At 33.7% G+C, this 18,595-nt stretch overlaps 2 protein-coding genes and 1 pseudogene across 5 annotated transcripts; 2 read left to right on the plus strand and 1 right to left on the minus strand.

Moving 5' to 3' along the window:
- Window positions 1-481: 481 nt before the first annotated feature.
- On the plus strand, window positions 482-3,785 carry LOC25499398 (F-box/kelch-repeat protein At1g57790-like; annotated as a pseudogene).
- Window positions 3,786-5,929: 2,144 nt separating this feature from the next.
- On the plus strand, window positions 5,930-9,046 carry LOC11433562 (F-box/kelch-repeat protein At1g57790). Of its 3 annotated transcripts, none has more exons than XM_039828119.1 (3): window positions 5,930-6,077; window positions 6,594-7,440; window positions 8,750-9,046. In XM_039828119.1, exons 1-3 carry the CDS (start codon window positions 6,040-6,042, stop codon window positions 8,837-8,839), a joined length of 975 nt encoding a protein of 324 aa, XP_039684053.1. In that variant the 5' UTR covers window positions 5,930-6,039; the 3' UTR covers window positions 8,840-9,046. The 3 variants fall into 3 exon arrangements, with proteins under 3 accessions (XP_039684053.1, XP_024625252.1, XP_013450113.1); XM_024769484.2 differs by having other exon boundaries at window positions 5,931-6,077; window positions 6,594-7,713; window positions 8,703-9,046; XM_013594659.3 differs by having other exon boundaries at window positions 5,931-6,077; window positions 6,594-7,713.
- Window positions 9,047-10,629: 1,583 nt separating this feature from the next.
- Window positions 10,630-16,756, minus strand: LOC11433563 (heterogeneous nuclear ribonucleoprotein Q). 2 transcript variants are annotated; one of them, XM_003625790.4, is made up of 9 exons: window positions 16,505-16,756; window positions 14,731-15,151; window positions 14,549-14,656; window positions 14,215-14,355; window positions 13,891-14,064; window positions 12,150-12,357; window positions 11,880-12,055; window positions 11,249-11,334; window positions 10,630-11,133 (listed from the first exon to the last, which is right to left on the minus strand). In XM_003625790.4, exons 2-9 carry the CDS (start codon window positions 15,115-15,117, stop codon window positions 10,980-10,982), a joined length of 1,434 nt encoding a protein of 477 aa, XP_003625838.1. In that variant the 5' UTR covers window positions 15,118-15,151; window positions 16,505-16,756; the 3' UTR covers window positions 10,630-10,979. The 2 variants fall into 2 exon arrangements, with proteins under 2 accessions (XP_003625838.1, XP_024625496.1); XM_024769728.2 differs by having other exon boundaries at window positions 14,731-15,266.
- Between the last annotated feature and the right edge of the window lie 1,839 nt (window positions 16,757-18,595).

An 18,595-nucleotide genomic window follows, 5' to 3' on the forward strand; every position in this document is an offset into this window, starting at 1 on the left:
CTCTTGTCCTTACTCCCAAAACAATCGAATCAAGGCCTTCAAGCAGAATATTTGGCTAGTGCTAGGATTTGCACGCCCTCCGCTATAAATGACTTAAGGAGTAAGCATAGAAAGGTGGAAAAATAGACTAAAAAGACTATAGATTACACCCTTGGGATCATTTCCAAGACATGACCAAATCACATACCAAAACCCGAATCGCTTAGCTTATTCTCGAGCTTGGTTTTCATAATGTGCACACTGCAAGTAGACAAAGTATCTGAATTGGTGTATCAATTTTTACTTATACATACACAAGGAGTGTGAATCACAAAATTATTATTTGGAGTGAGTACATTTTTACTACCATTGGATGAGTACACTGAAAGGGTTAATTTGGTGAAATCAAACATTGCCTTTGGAAAATTGGCTCACTCGCACGTGCTCTCCACGTGTCTTCACTACTTAACATTTTTATTTTGCTGTTTTGGTAGCAAGCAACTCAAGATTCGCATGATGTCGGGTAAAAGGAAAAAGAAGTCGAAATCATTATCGTAAGTTCTCTTCATCCCTACCTAACCCTAAACCCTTATTATTATTATTATTATTATTATTGCTAGGGACGGTTTATATATATCTTACCGCTCTTAATTTTGTTCAACAATTAATTGGTTGCTCTAACTTCAATTTTTTTTTGTTTAATAATGGTTGTTCTTACTGTTAAGTGATAATAATTGATAAATGTATGATTTCTATCTCTAATTGGGTCAAATTTTTCATCTATATTTCATGTTACACTATGACCAGCTTTATTGTGAATTAATTCATAAATATTTTTAAGTTGATGATTGCGGAGTTTACGTGTACATTCGTTCAATGTGAGGCCAATGTTACTCTTCTGTTTACTTTTCATTTTTCTCTATAGTTCTTCATTTCAAGTTTAGATTGATAAACATATTTGGTGGGGTGGATTTTTACTCTGTTCTGATTTTTTTAATCTTCCTGCTAACTATCTCAATTTTACAACTTTAATCTTGCACATGTATATCTAATACTTATTTTATTAAGTAGAATCAAAGACAATAGAAGAGCTGCTGCTGAGGTAAAAAGGGACAATTTGGAGCTGCAAACATGGGCCGATCTCCCTGCTGAAGTCTTGGAATTGTTCTTGTCTCGTTTGGATGTTGGGGATAATATCCGTGCTTCAGCTGTTTGCAAGAGATGGTGTTCAGTTGCCACTTCTGTACGTGTAGTGGACCAATCACCTCGGCTTATGTATTTCCCAAAAATTGGTAATTTTTATGATTTTTATGACCCTATGCAGCGTAAGACTATTCCCTTGAGTTGCCAGAGTTGGATGGATGTCGTGTTTGCTATGCAAAAGATGGTTGGTTATTGCTAAACCGGCATGACTAGCGGAGGTTGGACAGAGATCGCATTTTTTCTCTCTTTAATCCCTTTACTAGGGATCTGATCACGCTGCCAAGCTTTAAAAGGACATACCGAAATGCTGCCTTTTCTTGTGCTCCAACATCAACTGGATGTGTTATATTAATTTTCGGACGTGTTGGTTCTAGTGTTCTAGCTATAAGCATGTGTTATCCTGGGGCAAAAGAATGGACCACTGTTAATTATTACGCGGTACTCTCCTGTAGCATCATGTGCAATAAGCTTATCATTTCGAACGGATTATTTTATTGTCTTAGCCACACAGGTTGGCTAGGGGTGTTTGACCCACTTGATTGCACTTGGAGTGTTCTCGAAGTACCTCCGCCCAAATGCCTAGTAGAAAGTTCTACTTCCAAAAACTGGTCGAAAGAGAAATTTATGATAGAGCACAAAGGAAATATATTTGTGGTTCATATATGTTGTGGTGAGGACCCAATAATTTTCAAGTTAGATCTGACACTAATGGAATGGAAAGAAGTGAGAACACTAGATGGAGTGACACTTTTTGCTGGTTTTTTGTCATCTCATTCTAGGACTTACGTCACTGGAATAATGAGAAACAGAGTCTACTTCCCTAAAGTCCGTTTCTATGGAAAGCGTTGCATATCATTCTCTCTTGATGACCATAGATATTATCCCACCAAGCAGTGTCGTGACCTGGTAGAACCAAATGCTTTTGAGAACTTATGGATTGAACCACCAAAAGACTTTGCGTAAAAAAAATTAGCAGAGCAAGTAAGCATTTATATAATCAGTTTTGTGTAGAGCATTTCTTTATGTCATTGAAGCTTTAGACTACATACAAGTTATTCCATGATGCACTTATGGAGCATTTTTGTACATCATTTCTTTTTGTCATTGAAGCTTTTGAGCATTATCGGATACATGCTTTTGTAGGCTGTAAACATTTACGGAGCTACTGGTCTATGCTTTACTTGTGATTTTATATATACATGTTCAATTTTTTCCTAGATTTTCTTAGTCTTTTCTTAGCTACGTGCAAATTATTCCATGATGCATGCAATCTTATTCTTGTTGAGTCATATGCAACTCTTGGTTTTTCCAATGGTTACATGTGCTTTAGTATGTACTGGCTACTGAGTACAGTTGAATGTTCATTTCTGACAGAGTACAACTTACCTATGGAATATTACAAGTGCATCATTACAGTCAAATATTCATCATCCTTAGTTTTGGAAATGAAAAATGGTCAAAGTTAGAGGTTAAACTTGAACTACGAATATTTGGGTGCGTGCATGTATTTATTTAAACGTAATACACGAGTCATATTAAATGAGGGCACTTGTTTGTTGTGAGAATGGGTGAAGTGACCATCATAGACAAAGTCCTGTGTGTGCATTAGAATCCATAATCTTGATTAAAGTTAAATACTAATTTATACAAACTTGATATTTTTTATGAAAAGTTGGGTGTGAAAATTGTCAACTGTAAGCTTTGCATTATACCTTGTTACCTAACTCATATTACAACTGGATTTTACTTGCAAAACCTGTTTGTAAGTGAATCATTTTGATAGAATGCCCCTGGGAGCTTTGATAAAAACCCAAATACCTCCATTCCTGATAGCTCGAAAAGCTAGTTGGGACATGTTGCCTATTTTTATAATGCATTAAAAGCTCAGTGCTGAACCGATATATGATTGCTAAATGATTATTTAGCTGTTTGTTAAACATGTTGCCTGTTTGATCATTTGTTTGATAAATATGTTGATGATCATTTATTCATTTATATCTTATTTTCAAATGAGGATTGGGGAAATTGATCTTGGTTTTGTCAAATTGAAATAGACATTTGAGCATTGTAAAATTTTCTCTGCTTTGTCGTATATGGAGGAAGATCATTGTTGAACAAGATATCTATGTTTGAATGCAGCATTTTGATTCAGCAAGTGGATATTTCATCTCACAGGTTTAGAGTTAATCGTTAGTGCTCTTTGGCTGCAGGAGTTAAAGAGTAAAACTTATTTGCAAGTTCTACATATAGGAGGTTAATATTTGCATGAAAACAGATATATGTGAAGGATTGGATATCTGTAAGGAGGAGACAAGAAGATTTGCTTCTTTGGTTATTGTCTTTGCAGATCCTGAATTTCAAGATTTTCTCCAACATTGTTTCGTTGGAAATTAGAGTTTAGACTACTAATTTATTGATTTAATCTTCTATTTTGAGCTTGGTCGGTCGGTTTAGTATTTCATTTATTATTAGTCTTCCAGTTCCGTTCATTCACCATCACCAACTTCGTTTGAATGTTGCCAATATGTTCTATTCTGCCGGGGACATTTTATTGTAAAGTATATATAACAAGTTTTGCCAATAAAGACTATGAGTTCATTATATGAGTAAAACAAGGGGAAGAATATTCTATTTTTTTTTGTTGTTACAAGAGTATCCTATTTGTGTTACTACACTTAACAATTTGACTCAATCAAGTTTCTTAAACAAACATTAATCCTTAATCTGTTAAGACTGTGATCTAATAATGAACCTAAGTCGGTCTTCGAATCCAAAACGAACGAAATTAAATCTGCAAATCGATCCAAAGCGGTCATTTTATAATATTAGTTTTTAATATATTTTTCAACAGGTATATTATTTTAGAGTGGTGATATTTGTACATCCAATTGATGACAACTTTGGCGACAACCTTGTTTTTTTCTCTTTTTATTGGTCAAAAACAACGGAGAGAGAAAAAGGAATAGTATGAGAGAGAAAGTTGTCCAAAAATTGTTAGAAAAATGTTGTACAAATATCATTTCTCATTATTTTAACGTGTCTTGATAATAATAATAATAATAATAGAGAAATGATATTTAAACATCCAATTTGTAACAATTTTTTGGGAAAATTTCCTCTCTTATACTCACATTATTTTTTACTTTATTTCTCCATTGCTTTGTTTTTCGTGCAAATACCTAATTTCTCTATTGGCAGAATGGCGTATTTTTTTACTTGTATGTTTGTTTTTTCTGAGGGGTAACATTGGCGTAACTGGTAAAGTTGTTGTCATGTGACTAAAAGGTCACGGATTCAAGTTCTGGAAACAGTCTCTTGTGTAAAACAAGGTAAGGCTGCGTACAATACACCAAATGGTGGGACCCCTTCCTAGGCTCTGCATATGCGGGAGCTCTAGTGCACCAGGTTGCCCTTGCCCTTATGTTAGTTTTTTTTTTTAAGAATCTAAATTAGTCCATCTAAACTGTCACTATAGAGAATCGAACTTGAGACATTGAAAAAGATGACACTTTTAGGTCTCAAGTCAATACCACTAGACCAACCCAAGAGTTACTTGTATATAAGAAGTGTAAATCACAAAATTATTACTTGTATACAAGGAATGTACTTATTGAGAGTGAGTACATTTGGTTAGCAGCATTTGGAATTTGGATGAGTGGGCTATGGACTGAGTACTTGCGTAGGTCACTAAAAGGGTTAATTTCGTCAAAGTCAAACATGGCCTTGGGAAAATTGGGCTCAATCGCACGTGCTCTCAATGTGCCTCCACTTCATAACATTTTTATTTGAGCAAATAATCAATTTGGTCCTTGACTCTGCACCTCGTTGTCGCATAGGTCTCTGACTCAGGATTAAATACAAATAAGTCCTGACTCTGCACTTCCGTTATCATTTTAATCCCTGACGTTAAAAAAATATGTTAAGTGATGATGTGGCGCATATGAGGTGTCACAGGGACCAAAGTGAAAGTAGAAAATGATCACTTTGGTCCCTGAACCAAAAACTAATATTCCCATATTGAATATCAAATTCCTAAATACTTAAATCTCAAATCCCTAAATGTCATCTAATTCTCTCTTTTGTTCAAAATTAATCTTCCATTAAGCACAACTTAATGTTAGGTCCCTGACTGTGCATACTTACTATCAGTTAGGTCCCTGACAATGAATTAGCAAATCTATTAGCATCTATTACTCTTGATTATTGTTATATTCACATGATAATTCATATCTCTACCCCGTAGGTCTGAGCATACAATAATCAAAAGCTCAAAATATATTCAAATGATAATTCATTTATGTTGAATTTCTTTTAACATAATTTCTAACTCAAAATTTGTTCTACTGAGTAGGTATTAGTGCTACATCTAACATAAGTTGTTTATGTTTTCAAGTTTATTATCAAATTTCTCACTTTAATTTTTTCTTTCACGAGCTAAAGCAACTAAAGCATAGGTTCTTTCATGTAACTTAATAACATGAATATGATATTTGATACTATTGAATCAACACCTTCTTGTATTAGATGATATTTAAGGATTTAAGATTTATGGGTTTAGGGATTTGATATTCAATTAGGGGATATTGATTTTTTGTTCATGGACCAAAGTGACCATTTTCTACTTTCACTTTGATCCTATGACACCTCATATGCGCCACATCATCAATTAATATATTTTTTTAACGTCAGGGAGTATATTTTTTTAACGTCAGGGAGTAAAGTAACTATTTGCTCATATGTATCAAATCTTGAGTCAGGACCTGTGTGACAGCAGAATTAGGGACTAAAGTAACTATTTGCTCATATGTATTTTGCGGTTTTGGGCAGAAAGCAAGCAAGCAACTCAACATTCTACGCATGATGTCGGGGAAAAGGAAAAAAAAGTCGAAATCATCGTAAGTTCTCTTCTCTTAATCCCTAACCTAACCCCATACGTATTATTATTATTGCTAGGGTTTATATATATCTTACCACTCTCAATTTTGTTCAACAAATTAATTGGTTGCACTGACTTCAATTTTTTGGTTTAATAATGGTTGTGCTTACTGTTAAGTGATAATGTTTGATAAATGTATGATTCCTGTCTCCAATTCGGTTAAATTTTTCACGTTTCATCTATATTTCAGATTGGTTACACCATGACCAGCTTTATTGTGAATTAACTCAAACATTTTTAAGTTGATGATTGTGGAGTTTACATGTACATTCGTTCAATGTCAAGCCCACTGTTACTGTTCTGTTTACTTTTAAATTTGAGAGTTTAGATTGATAAACATATTTGGTGGGATGGATTTTTATAGTTAAAAAGTTTTGACTTTTTTAATCTTCCCTTCCTGCTAGCTAACTTCATTTCTTCAATTTTACAACTTTATTCTTGCACATGTATATCTAATACTTATTTTATTAAGTAGAATCAAAGACAATAGAAGAGCTGCTGTAAAAAGTGACAATTTGGAGCTGCAAACATGGGCCGATCTCCCTGCTGAAGTCTTGGAATTGTTCTTGTCTCGTTTGGATATTGGGGATAATATTCGTGCTTCAGCTGTTTGCAAGAGATGGTGTTCAGTTGCCACTTCTGTACGTGTACTCGACCAATCACCTTGGCTTATGTATTTCCCAAAAAAGGGTAATTGTTATGATTTCTATGACCCTGTTCAGCGTAAGACCTATTCCCTTGAGTTGCCAGAGTTGGATGGATGTCGTGTTTGCTATACAAAAGATGGTTGGTTATTGCTAAACCGGCAGGACTGGCGGAGGTTGGACGGAAATCACATTTTCTCTCTCTTTAATCCCTTTACTAGGGATCTGATCACGCTGCCAAAATTTGACAGGACATATCAAATTGCTGCCTTCTCATGTGCTCCAACATCAACTGGATGTGTTATATTAATTTTCAGACGTGTTGGTTCTAGTCTTGTAGCTATAAGCACGTGTTATCCTGGGGAAAAAGAATGGACCACTGTTAATTATGACGCGGAACTCTCATGTAGCATGTGCGATAAGCTTGTCTTTTCTAATGGGTTATTTTATTGTCTGAGCGACAGAGGTTGGCTAGGGGTGTTTGACCCACTTGAACGTACTTGGACTGTTTTCAAAGTACCTCCGCCCAAATGCCTAGCAGAGAGTTCTACTGCCAAAAATTGGTCGAAAGGGAAATTTATGATAGAGCACAAAGGAAATATATTTGTAGTTCATATATGTTGTGGTGAGGACCCAATAATTTTCAAGTTAGATCTGACACTAATGGAATGGAAAGAGGTGAGATCACTAAATGGAGTAACACTTTTTGCTAGTTTTTTGTCATCTCATTCTAGGACTTACGCCACTGGAATAATGAGAAACAGTGTCTACTTCCCTAAAGTCCGTTTCTATGGAAAACGTTGCATATCATTCTCTCTTGATGACCGTAGATATTATCCCAGTGAGCAGTGTCGTGACAAGGTAGAACCAAATACTTTTGAGAACTTCTGGATTGAACCACCAAAAGACTTTACTGGCTGGATGTAAAAAAAAAAAAAATTAGCGGAGCAAGTAAGCATTTGCAAATCAGTTTTGTGTAGAGCATTTATTTTTGGCATCGAAGCTTGAGACTACATATTATAACTATTGGATACATGCTTTATTAGGCTATAAACATTTATGGAGCTATTGGTTTATGCTTTACTTGTTATTTGATTTATACATGTTCAAATTTAATTTTTCCTAAATTTTCCTAGTCTTATTGTTAGCTACAAACAAACTATCCCATGATGCATGCAATCTTATTCTTGTTGAGTTATATGCAAATCTTAAGGTTTCTCCAATGGTTACATGTGCATTAGTAGCATCTCCATTGCTGTTGGTACTGAGTACAGTTGAATGTGCATTTCTGACAGAGTACAATTTTGCTATGGAATATTAAAAGTGCATCATTACAGTCAAATGTTCATGATCCTTAGTTTTGGAAATGAAAAATGGTCAGAGTTAGAGGTTAAACTTAAACTACAGTATATTGTGTGCGTTCATATATTTATTTACACATGATACACTAGTCATATTAAACGAGAGCACTAGTTTGTTGTGAAAATTGGTGAAGTGACCATCATAGAAAGTCATGTGTGTGCATCAGAATCCATAATCTCGATTGAAGTTAAATACTAATTTATACAAACTTAATATTGTTTTTATAAAAAGTTGGGTGTGAAAGTTGTTAGTAAGTTGTAAGCTTTGACTCTCCCTCCTTATTTTATAGAATACCCTTGTGGGCGTTAATGAAAACCCACACACCTCCATCCTCGATAGTTTGGAAACTGGTATATGATTGCTAAATCGTTATTTAGCTGTTTGTTAAACATGTTGCCTGTTTGATCAAATGGTTGGATCAATCTGTTGATTATTATTTATATCTTATTTTCAAATGAGGGCTTGGGAAATTGATCTTTGTTTGTCAACTTGAACTATGACATTATTTAGCTGTTGTTAAACATGTTGCCTGTTTTTCTTTACTGTTTTGCTAATTGGCTTCCCTGCTTGTCGTGTAGGAACTAGGAACGTTATTGTCTAACATGATATATATGTTTGAGTGCAGCATTTGGATTTAGCCTCTCGAATTCTTTGCGATTCTCCATGCAGAATGTGGTCCTTTCATGTCACAGGTTCAGAGTTCACAGTTAATTAGCAAAACCTATTTGAAGGTTGTACATAGGAAGTTAATATGTGAAGGAGTGGATATTCGTGAGAAGGAAGCGAAAATATTTATCTCTTTGGTTATTTTGTCTCTGAAGATCCTGAATTTCATGATTTTTCTCCCGCAATGCTTTTGTGGAACAATAGAGTTATTTATACTTCGTAGTTCATACTACTAATCTATAGATTTAATTACTTATTTCGAGCACAATCCGTTGATTTCTTAATATTTCAATTATTTTTAATTTACTTATTCAAGCATAATCCAGTTTCATTTGTTTACCAATTCAACAATAGCTTTGTTTCAAATGTTGAAAATGTATCATGACGGAATTCTAAACACAAACCTTCCTTGAGTCGAACCGTTATTGTTACTAATCTTCAATGTCATTCAAGGAGTGTCATAAAGGCAATAGAATACTCCTTCTTTTCCTCCTTATGAGCACAAATTGGCTATACCTACACTTAGGATATGTTTGGTATGTTCTATTGTTCATGACATTTTATTTTGAAGTTTTAGTGTATGTTTGCTCCTGCGGTGAAAAGAATTGATTTTAAGTGAATTGATTATGTAAAATTGATTCTGAAAAAAAGTGAGTTGAATGTAAAATGATTTATGTTCGGATGCATTTATCTAAAAACAAAATAATCAAGATGCCTCTAAAAATAACAATAAATTCAAGGCTAAGATCAATTGTAAGAGCCAAAAACTACAAATTTTAACTTCAACTTCAAGCAAAATCAATTTTACAAGCAAAATCAATTCTCCTTTAAATTCAAGTAAATTTTACAACCTCTATAATCACTTTTGATCCTCCCAAATTGAAAACTGTAGTCCATCTTAACGCTAGTATAAATAAAGGTATCTTGATAAAAAAATATTAATGCACTTTATAATTTAAAAGGAGTCTTACAATAATGTATAAAGAAGAAACTTTCGGACGGAGGTAGTGCACTTTTTTTTACCAAGAAAATATATTAGACGTTAAATTGAAATTACGTTTTTTTACAAGAAATTGAAATTATACATGATAAAGTGTCATATAATTTTAAAATCTTCTTATTATAAAATTGTTCTACTTAATAAGTATATTAAATTGACGGTCAAACCGATGAATATGATGTCTACAAAACAGAGTATCTTAACAGAAGTTATTACTATTAAAATCAGTAGATCCCTATTCATTTTTAATATATTAATCTCTGTAAAAAAAAAAAAACTTTAATATTTGTCAAATTAGTGGTTGTTAATTTCCTAAATCAATTCGGGTACCTTCTTATAATTCCTTCAATGTTTTTTAGCTCCCCAAATAAACTACATTTGCAAACATGACATGTTCTTGTAAACCACTATGACAAATTCTATACACTAGGACTGAATTAGATCTGTTCTATTAAATAGTATGTTTATTTTGGGGACTATCTAACAATGTCAATACTAAATAAAATTAATTGAGTTTCTAATTAATAGCTTGAAATTGTGGATCAAATATGTTAACCGTTGGTTAAACACTTTAAACACCCAATAACTTGTCGTCGATCTTTATAGATCCATAACACCAATGAAACATGTGAGATATTAGACTGATTCTCTTAGTTTGGTGGTTGGTGATGCATGCAGCTTCCGAACTAAGAGAATTGTTCTAATATCTTACATGTTTCATTAGTGTTATGATTGATTTCTTCTTACCCTTCATAGGATTTGTATTCTATGAAAAACTCATGGAGATACTAAACTGAATCTTAGACTTTTTTTTTAAGTTAATGCCAAAATTGGCACCGTTCAAAACCTTAGACTTAAATAAATAAGTAGATGTATATATTAACCTTACAAATTACAAGAATAAAAAAAAACTTCACTCACGGCCCCTATTTGTTTGAACTAGTTGAGTAGCCTGAGTCATCGCCACTGCCCTAAGCCTACAGATGGGAGTAAGATTTTATCTTGCTTAATAAATTGTTTCCCATCATAGGAAAAGATAAGGGTGAAAAATGCAAGGCAGCAGGTGATAGTTTTAGCAAATATACATTTTACACAATTAGTTTTACCTATGCCTGTTCTGCAAATTTTCTCATACATGCCATAAATTAATTTTTGGCTTTGAGGGAGGTAACTAGTAGGAACAATTACATTAGTAAGGATTATATCGGCAATGACCACGATTACGGCTATTATCGTTACTGCGTTTTTCACCACTTGAGCTGACACCACTACTCCTACCATGCCGGGATACTGGTGATGGAGCATGCTGTTGAAAGCTTGGCTGTTGCAAACCTGGCTGTTGCCTGCAGTCACAAACAAGAAGATAGAAACTCAACTATAGATGGAGCCGTTGTAATGCTAGTGGAACAATATAAGCATAAACAAATAAAAAACTAGAAAAACCAAGATGACACTTACAATACATATGCAATCCTTCCATCCGGTAAAAGCATTGGCATCATTGTCATGCCAGCAGGAGTTGCTCCCGGACCATACATCAGTGGCTGCACATTTAATGACCTCTTATCAGAGAGAGAGAGAGAGAGATAGGACCATATAAGCACCAAGTTCTTTTAGTGTTAATAAAGCTAATAAATGAATTTTCTCTTTCTTATTTGCCCCATAAAGATATTCAATAGAATAAACTATTTTCTTTCCATTCAAATTTCAAAAATGAACACTTAAATATCAATATAACTGATAATTAATCAAGAGACACTAAATCCAAGAATTGATGTTAACCTCTTTCACCCTATGATGAGGGGAGGGAACATAAGCCCGTCAACAATCAATTGAAGAAACAATTCACCGAAAGTTCAGAACCACTTACAACCCAGTGAAATTGATACAGTTCAAAACATAAATCACCCAACTGGATAAAACTTTCACGATTTGCAATTAGAATTTTTATGTTTCTTCTGAATGTGAGACATCATTGTAGCCAGAGTACTGATTGGAAGCATCTTCTTAGCCTAGGCCCCAACCCTCATTTTTTTTTAGAATAATGAATGCAAAAAAGACTAAAACTAGAAGGTAAAGAGCAAGTTACCGGTGCAAAGCCAGCAGCACCATATCCTGCACCAACAGCACCATATCCACCTCCAACCATACCATAACCAAGAGGAGGTGGATACGCAGGAAGTACAGCAGAGTTGAATGAATTTGATGCACCAGATGACTTCTGATCTGCTTGTGGCTTAGCAAGTGAGCATTCCAAAGTTTGACCTGTCCATTCCAGAAAACTTGATGGTTACCAGTTCACTGTCATTAAGAAACATAGATTGGAAAAATAGGATTCAGAAAAGGAAAGAAAAAGTACCATTAATTTCATACTTCTCCGTATTCTTCAATGCCTTCATTGCACTTGACCTATCAGCAAAGTGAACAAAACCATATCTGCTCTTTTCTTGTCCAGCTTTAGCAGGAGGGAGAGCCACTTTTGTGATCTTTCCATGATGTTCAAACAGCTCTTTAAGACGATTCTGAGTTATATTTTCTGGAAGGTTCTTTACATATACTGCTTTCACCTGTACTAAGCACCAGGTCACGGTTATAAAACTTATTTAGTATGAATAATTCAATTTACAGCTTATGCACTAGAAAAGAAATCAATAATTCATTAGGAACAACGGGAAAGCACACCATTTGGTTCAACTAATTGCAGTTGCAAATAGACAAAAGACGGTATAAAATATAAAATGAAATACAGCCAAAGAGATTTCGCTTCTTCCAAAAACACAGAAAGCAAACATTAATGTTGGCAACAAAATAGGATAAATGTATTATAGATACAAATTTCCTGATCTAGTAAGAGGACACCTCCAATCAGCACACACAATGGAAAAATAGAGCATCAAGCAGTGGTGTATGCCATGCTAATTAAGATCATGTAACCTAGCAATTTACTGGTGATCCATTATTAAGGTTAAGGTAAAAATGGCACAATACATCCAATTTATTTCTAAATTTATTCTAACTAAAACAAATTAAAAACTTCAGTAAGTGATCTGAGTCCTCCTTTTTATGTCTTACTTTTAAAGATTTTCTACCGTGTTTGTTAAATATTTCAAAATAATCAGAATTTAATTAAATTCAAAAACTTAATGAGAAGTTACTTTAAGCAGCTTCAAAGAAATAATTTGATTGCGAATGGTGGGTGAGTCATGAGAAAGAATGGTAAAAAGTGATATTTATATAAATAATCATAAACTAGCTTTTGCCTTACATAAAAATCACAAATATATTATCAAATTTCATGTAGAAGTAACTTTTTTTTTTATGGTGAAATGCCGACCCTCCCCTCTCAACTCAGCATTTTATTTTTAGTCTTGCCACTTTCAATAAATGGAAGAATATCCCAAAACTTCAATTTGTCACACGATATTAAAGAAACATGTCAAAATGTCAGCAAGTGATTGGCATGACAATTTTGTCCTTTGACAGTTGATGTGGTTAGAGTTTATGATGTTCTTGGATATCCATGATACGTATTAGAAAAAGTCTGTTGGAGTAAGCCATAAACCGCAAGGTAATTTCAGGGTTGTGAAAATTGTTCATTTTTCAAAGCTCGGTGTAAGGGATAATGTCAAAGTGGGTTTTATAATGGTACATTGGCCAAATTGCCTACATCAGCCATTCATGTACCCCTCTTTTTTTCATGTCAAGTGACTGGTACGTCCTGATTTTTGTCCAAAAATTAACAAAGCCAATGGTTTTAGCCATTTAGGGTAATGTACACAACTGAAAGTTGGGGAAAGTTCCTGCACATTTTGAAAATTACATGACTAAAGTGTACTTAGAGCAAAGTTGAAAGGGGTTGTACTTTCCTTTTACCTTCTGCTATTGTCTATGCCTAGGTTAAGATCGAAAAAAGGGGTGGGGTGGAGTAAAATGGAAGTAGAATAGGTTATGTTGTTAGGAATGTTCGAAATATGGCAGTGAAATAATATGGAACTTGATGTGATGCATTCCATTCAACCACACACAGACACAGATATAACAACCTACACTTAAGTTTTTTCTCATGTAATCTTTGGTATAAAACTCATGTAATAGGTCACCTGAGAGGATGATGATGATTCAGAATTCCTTGGGTCAGCCCAGCTCACTATTGCATCGTTATTGTCAAGTTTAAAGTTTGAGTTTGACATCTTCTGCCTTGAATATTCTGCACAAGCATGATTGTGATACTCAATAAAAGCAAATCCCCGATTACGGCTAGAACTTTGTGGATCCTGTAAATATGAAACAGCTAGCTAGGTCAAGGCAAATATTACCCAACATGCAACACACTTCATAGTTTAAGTAACAAAAAAAGGAAAGGCATTAAACAACACATGTTAAATCAAGCAACATAACATATAATAGAAAAATTGTTGGCGAACCTTCAACAATTCCACCGAAATGACTCCAGGGCCAACCTTGGCAACAACCTTCTTCATATCTTCTACAGTCCACTCTTTAGGAACACTACCAATGAATAACCGATGTTTAACTTGAGATGGTGAGCACTTTATTTTTCTTCCCTGGAAACGCAGAAAGGAGTGACTTAATTCAGATCATTACGCTACATGCAACCAGCGTAATGGATAAAATATTTAGAAATAAAAAGACAAACAAACTAAAAATAGACACACATCCATGACTTGTTAATAATCAGTTAATAGTATAACCACCAAATATTACAGAAAATGACAATAGTTAAGTGCTCCAAAATACCTTGAATTCAGAGTTGTTCAGCTCCTTGAGAGCCTTGGATGCTAATTCCTTTGTCTTGAAGGTCACAAAAGCATAACCTTTTGCTTCTTTCCCCTTCATAACCCTTACCTATACAAAAGTCAATCGGTTTAGACAGTCATGTAAAAGGGGGAAAAAGTATAGAAGAATTTCATTTATCTTACCTCTGCCACTTCTCCCACAGATTGACAAAAGACCCTTAAATCTTTTTCAGAAGTTTCGTGAGGAATTCCCCCAATGTAGACCTCTGAACCATGAGGTGGAAGCGCAAGAAGCTCAGCGTGTTTCTTTTTGTCAGCCTCATCTTCTTCATCTAAGGGCTTACTCTCTTCCTCTACTTCTTCCTCTTCTTCCTCCTCTTCTTCCTCTTCCACTTCTTCCTCCACCTCTACTTCTTCATACTCAACTTCTTCCTCGCTTGATTCCTCTTGATCATTGTCCCCATCAAGATCTACCTGCTCACCAGAATCTGTGGGTTTTTCAGGTTCACTGTTTCCCCCTGGTGACTCTGAATTTCGGGCCGTTGCATCTTTTTGTCTTGTCCCGGGCATTCTATGAATCTAGAAAAGCAGGCTTGCAGGGCAACTATGAAGGAAGCACAGAAGCCAGAAGCATACAAAGAAGAGAGTTTGCAAATGTGGAAAGGTGGAAACAATATGAGTGGCCAGATGGAATAGCAGAGTAAGAATTTTGATTGAAACTGTTCCATGAGGTATGGACCAAGGAGTAGCATAGCAACAAAAGTAAGAAAGACAGGCAAGATAGAATTCTGAATGAAAAATCAAGAGGATAACAATGCTCAAAAGGCCGATCAAAGACATAAAACAAAATCAATGAATTTCAGAGTTTCTCGAAATTTAGATGCCGAGTTTCCCAGAAAATTTTGGCCAGTTAAATTGTGGTATAACTATTTGTCAGGAGACGAATATACACAGAGGAAGAGAGGGGAAAGGAACAAAAATAACAAATAAGAAATTGAACCACATATTTATAAATGAAAAAAGAAAACATACGTAATTACAATAAAGGAGATTCAATTTTAAACAATATATCATACAATGAAGCTCATATGATAGCCTATTTGGATAATGGGTTGCAAACCATGGGAGTTGAATTGTGGAGGGTTGAGTCATTTGAAATTTGAAAAAAATTGAAAGAACAACATGACACATGAACATATAGTATCTTGTTGTTCTTACATTTTTTTTTTAAATAGCATATGTATATTAAAATATAGACTTAACCCTCTAAAGTCCTCCCCTCCAAAATCAACATCGCAAACACACCCTAAGGAAGCGTTCTTTCTTGAATATACTCAAACCATTCTTTGAGACTTAAGAACCATGTCTAAATTTAACCCGATGTGATTCTGCTAAACAAGTTAAGGGTGCGTTTGTTTAGGATTTTTTCAGGAAAAAAAAATATCATCAGTTTCGTTATTTTGAAGTGTTTGTTTAGAATTTTTTTTTTTTTTCTTTCAAAAACAAGGAGGTAAGGTAACACATGAACTAGTTAAAAATCTTTTTTTAAAAGTGATTTTTTTTGTTGTAGTAGTAAACAAACAGAAATTGCTTCAGATTTTTTTTTTTAACATCTAAAAAAATTTCTAGATTACAGTATGTGCAAAAACAATTTTTTTTGTTAAGGTAAAACTCAGTTTAACACAACAGGATGAGGTTTGTGAGGTGCAAACCGTGATCCAGACATGAACTTAAACATTACAAAATGAAATCAAAATATAAAAAAATAAAAATCATGTTTATCATCAAAAAAAAAAAAAAAAAAAAGCTATGTACAACAACAGCATAAATAATCTCATTGACTACTAACATAGCATGATTGTTCTATTTAGTTTGTGAAATTTATATAAGAAAATCAAGTGACATCGTAGAATGATTTGAGCAATATATAGAGCTTAAGAGAGGAAAACGGAAGTACCTGATTGGAAGTGAAATCGAAGTCGAAATAGAAGCTCTACAACTACAATGGCGAGTTAATTTTGAAACCCTAAACTCGTAATCGTTGGCGCGTGCTTTGTTCTTTTGGTAGACGAATTCACTATTTCTCGGCGGTGTATGTCCAGATGGGTTTTGCGTTGGGCCTTATGGGTCGGGCGAGCCTTTATACATCAACATCAACTCGTCAACTATCGCTATTTTTCTCACCTAAAACGACACCTGCTACTTTTTATTAGTTTTTTTTTTTTGTTATTATCCAAGTAGCCTATATTAGATACATGGGATAGAATCAAATGACACCATGGTGTCAAAATTAGTTTGACACCAAATCTTATTCATTCATTTCATTTAATCCAAAGGCTTAAAACTATCACCAAATTAATTAACATACATCAAATACTCTCTATCACCTGATTAAGAAACATATATATCATCATTAATTCATAATCAAACAATACCTTCTTGTTTTTGGTAGATTCAAACCCTTTTTATTTTCCCTTAATTTTTTTCTTTTGGCCATAAGCACAAACTCAAACTTTATAATTTTTATAAAATCATGATAAATCTTAATTCAGTTAAACATGAGACACAACGAGTCCTCTAAAAAAACATTAGACCTATGAGTGAAAAAATAATCTAATTAGCATGAACAATTCAAGAATCATTTGTCGAGCTTGTTGGTTTTTTTCTAATACAATTTAATTAATTATTAAAAAAATATGAGTATATGAGATAAAGACAAAGAAATATCATTGATGGTGATGATGACTCAAACAACCATAGGTATATGAGTTCAACCATTCATTTTATAAAAAAGTTTAGAAAAAAAGTTTGAGTATGATTATAGAAATCTAGGAAAATTTATAAATTTGGGGAAATAAAAAAGAGGAACAAATAAATTTGGGGAAATAAAAATGGAATGTTTGATTATAAATTAATAATGATAGATATGTTTCTTAATTTGGTGATAGAGAGTATTTGGTGTATATTAATTAATTTGGTGATAATTTTAAACCTTTGGATTAAATGAAATGAATGGATGAGATTTGGTGTCAAACTAATTTTGACACCATGGTGTCATTTGATCCTATCCCTAGATATATATGATATATATTTTTATTTGCATAGACTAAACGACGTAGGATTATAAAAAACTTACATATATAAGTGGAGAGATATTGATATATATTTTTATTTGTATAGATGAAACGTCATAGGATTATAAAAAACTTACACATATAAGTGGAGAGATTGAGGTTTAAACCTCGACCATGATTTTTGACCTAATAATTTTAATATTTTTATCAATTGAACTAAGACTAAGACTCGTGGACATATTCCTATACAAAATATTTATCGTAGAATGTATGATTATGCATAAATAAAACTAGAAACTAATATAACTCTGGATATGATTGAGTTTAATGTTAACTTTGCGAAGATTTTTTTTTTTAATTTTATCTCTCCTCTCCTCTCCTTGAGTGGATTTTCTTCTTTTGGTCATTTAGAAGTCCATTGACTAAACTCAGCACTTTAAAATATAAAGAAACAAGAAATTTGGAGTCTAAAACTCAAATCCGACATGTCAATGTTCATGCGACAATTAACTGAATTGTACTAATATAAGACACTTGAGTAGATATTCTATCCATAGTTTTTTCCATGTATTTTTTTACTTAATAAACTTAATTTGTCAAACTAAAAAATAAACATGTACATTTTTTTAGGGGATTATTATTATTATTATTAATGCACTTTGATATTTATCAACAGAATAAATTTGACCCAAAATCACCCCTCTAACTCGTTTTTCTTTTTCCCTTTTATCGAAATAAGTGATTTTTCACATCTATTTCGTTCTTTATTTTGTGATTTCATCGTCTTCGTGTGACGTTGGTTTGTTCGTTGCCTTTGTGCGACATTGTTTGTTTTTCTTGTTTCTCTCAGGTATTTGATCGGTTCAGACTGTCAGATCAGCTTCGATCTAGTGCAGATCCAGTCAATGACTGTGGCGTCATCCACGTTGCAGATCCGGAGACACGGTTATTCCGGATATTTAAATATAGTAATA

The sequence above is a fragment of the Medicago truncatula genome, chromosome 7 (genome assembly GCF_003473485.1).
Source record: "Medicago truncatula cultivar Jemalong A17 chromosome 7, MtrunA17r5.0-ANR, whole genome shotgun sequence".
In the NCBI taxonomy this organism is placed as follows: domain Eukaryota; kingdom Viridiplantae; phylum Streptophyta; class Magnoliopsida; order Fabales; family Fabaceae; genus Medicago; species Medicago truncatula.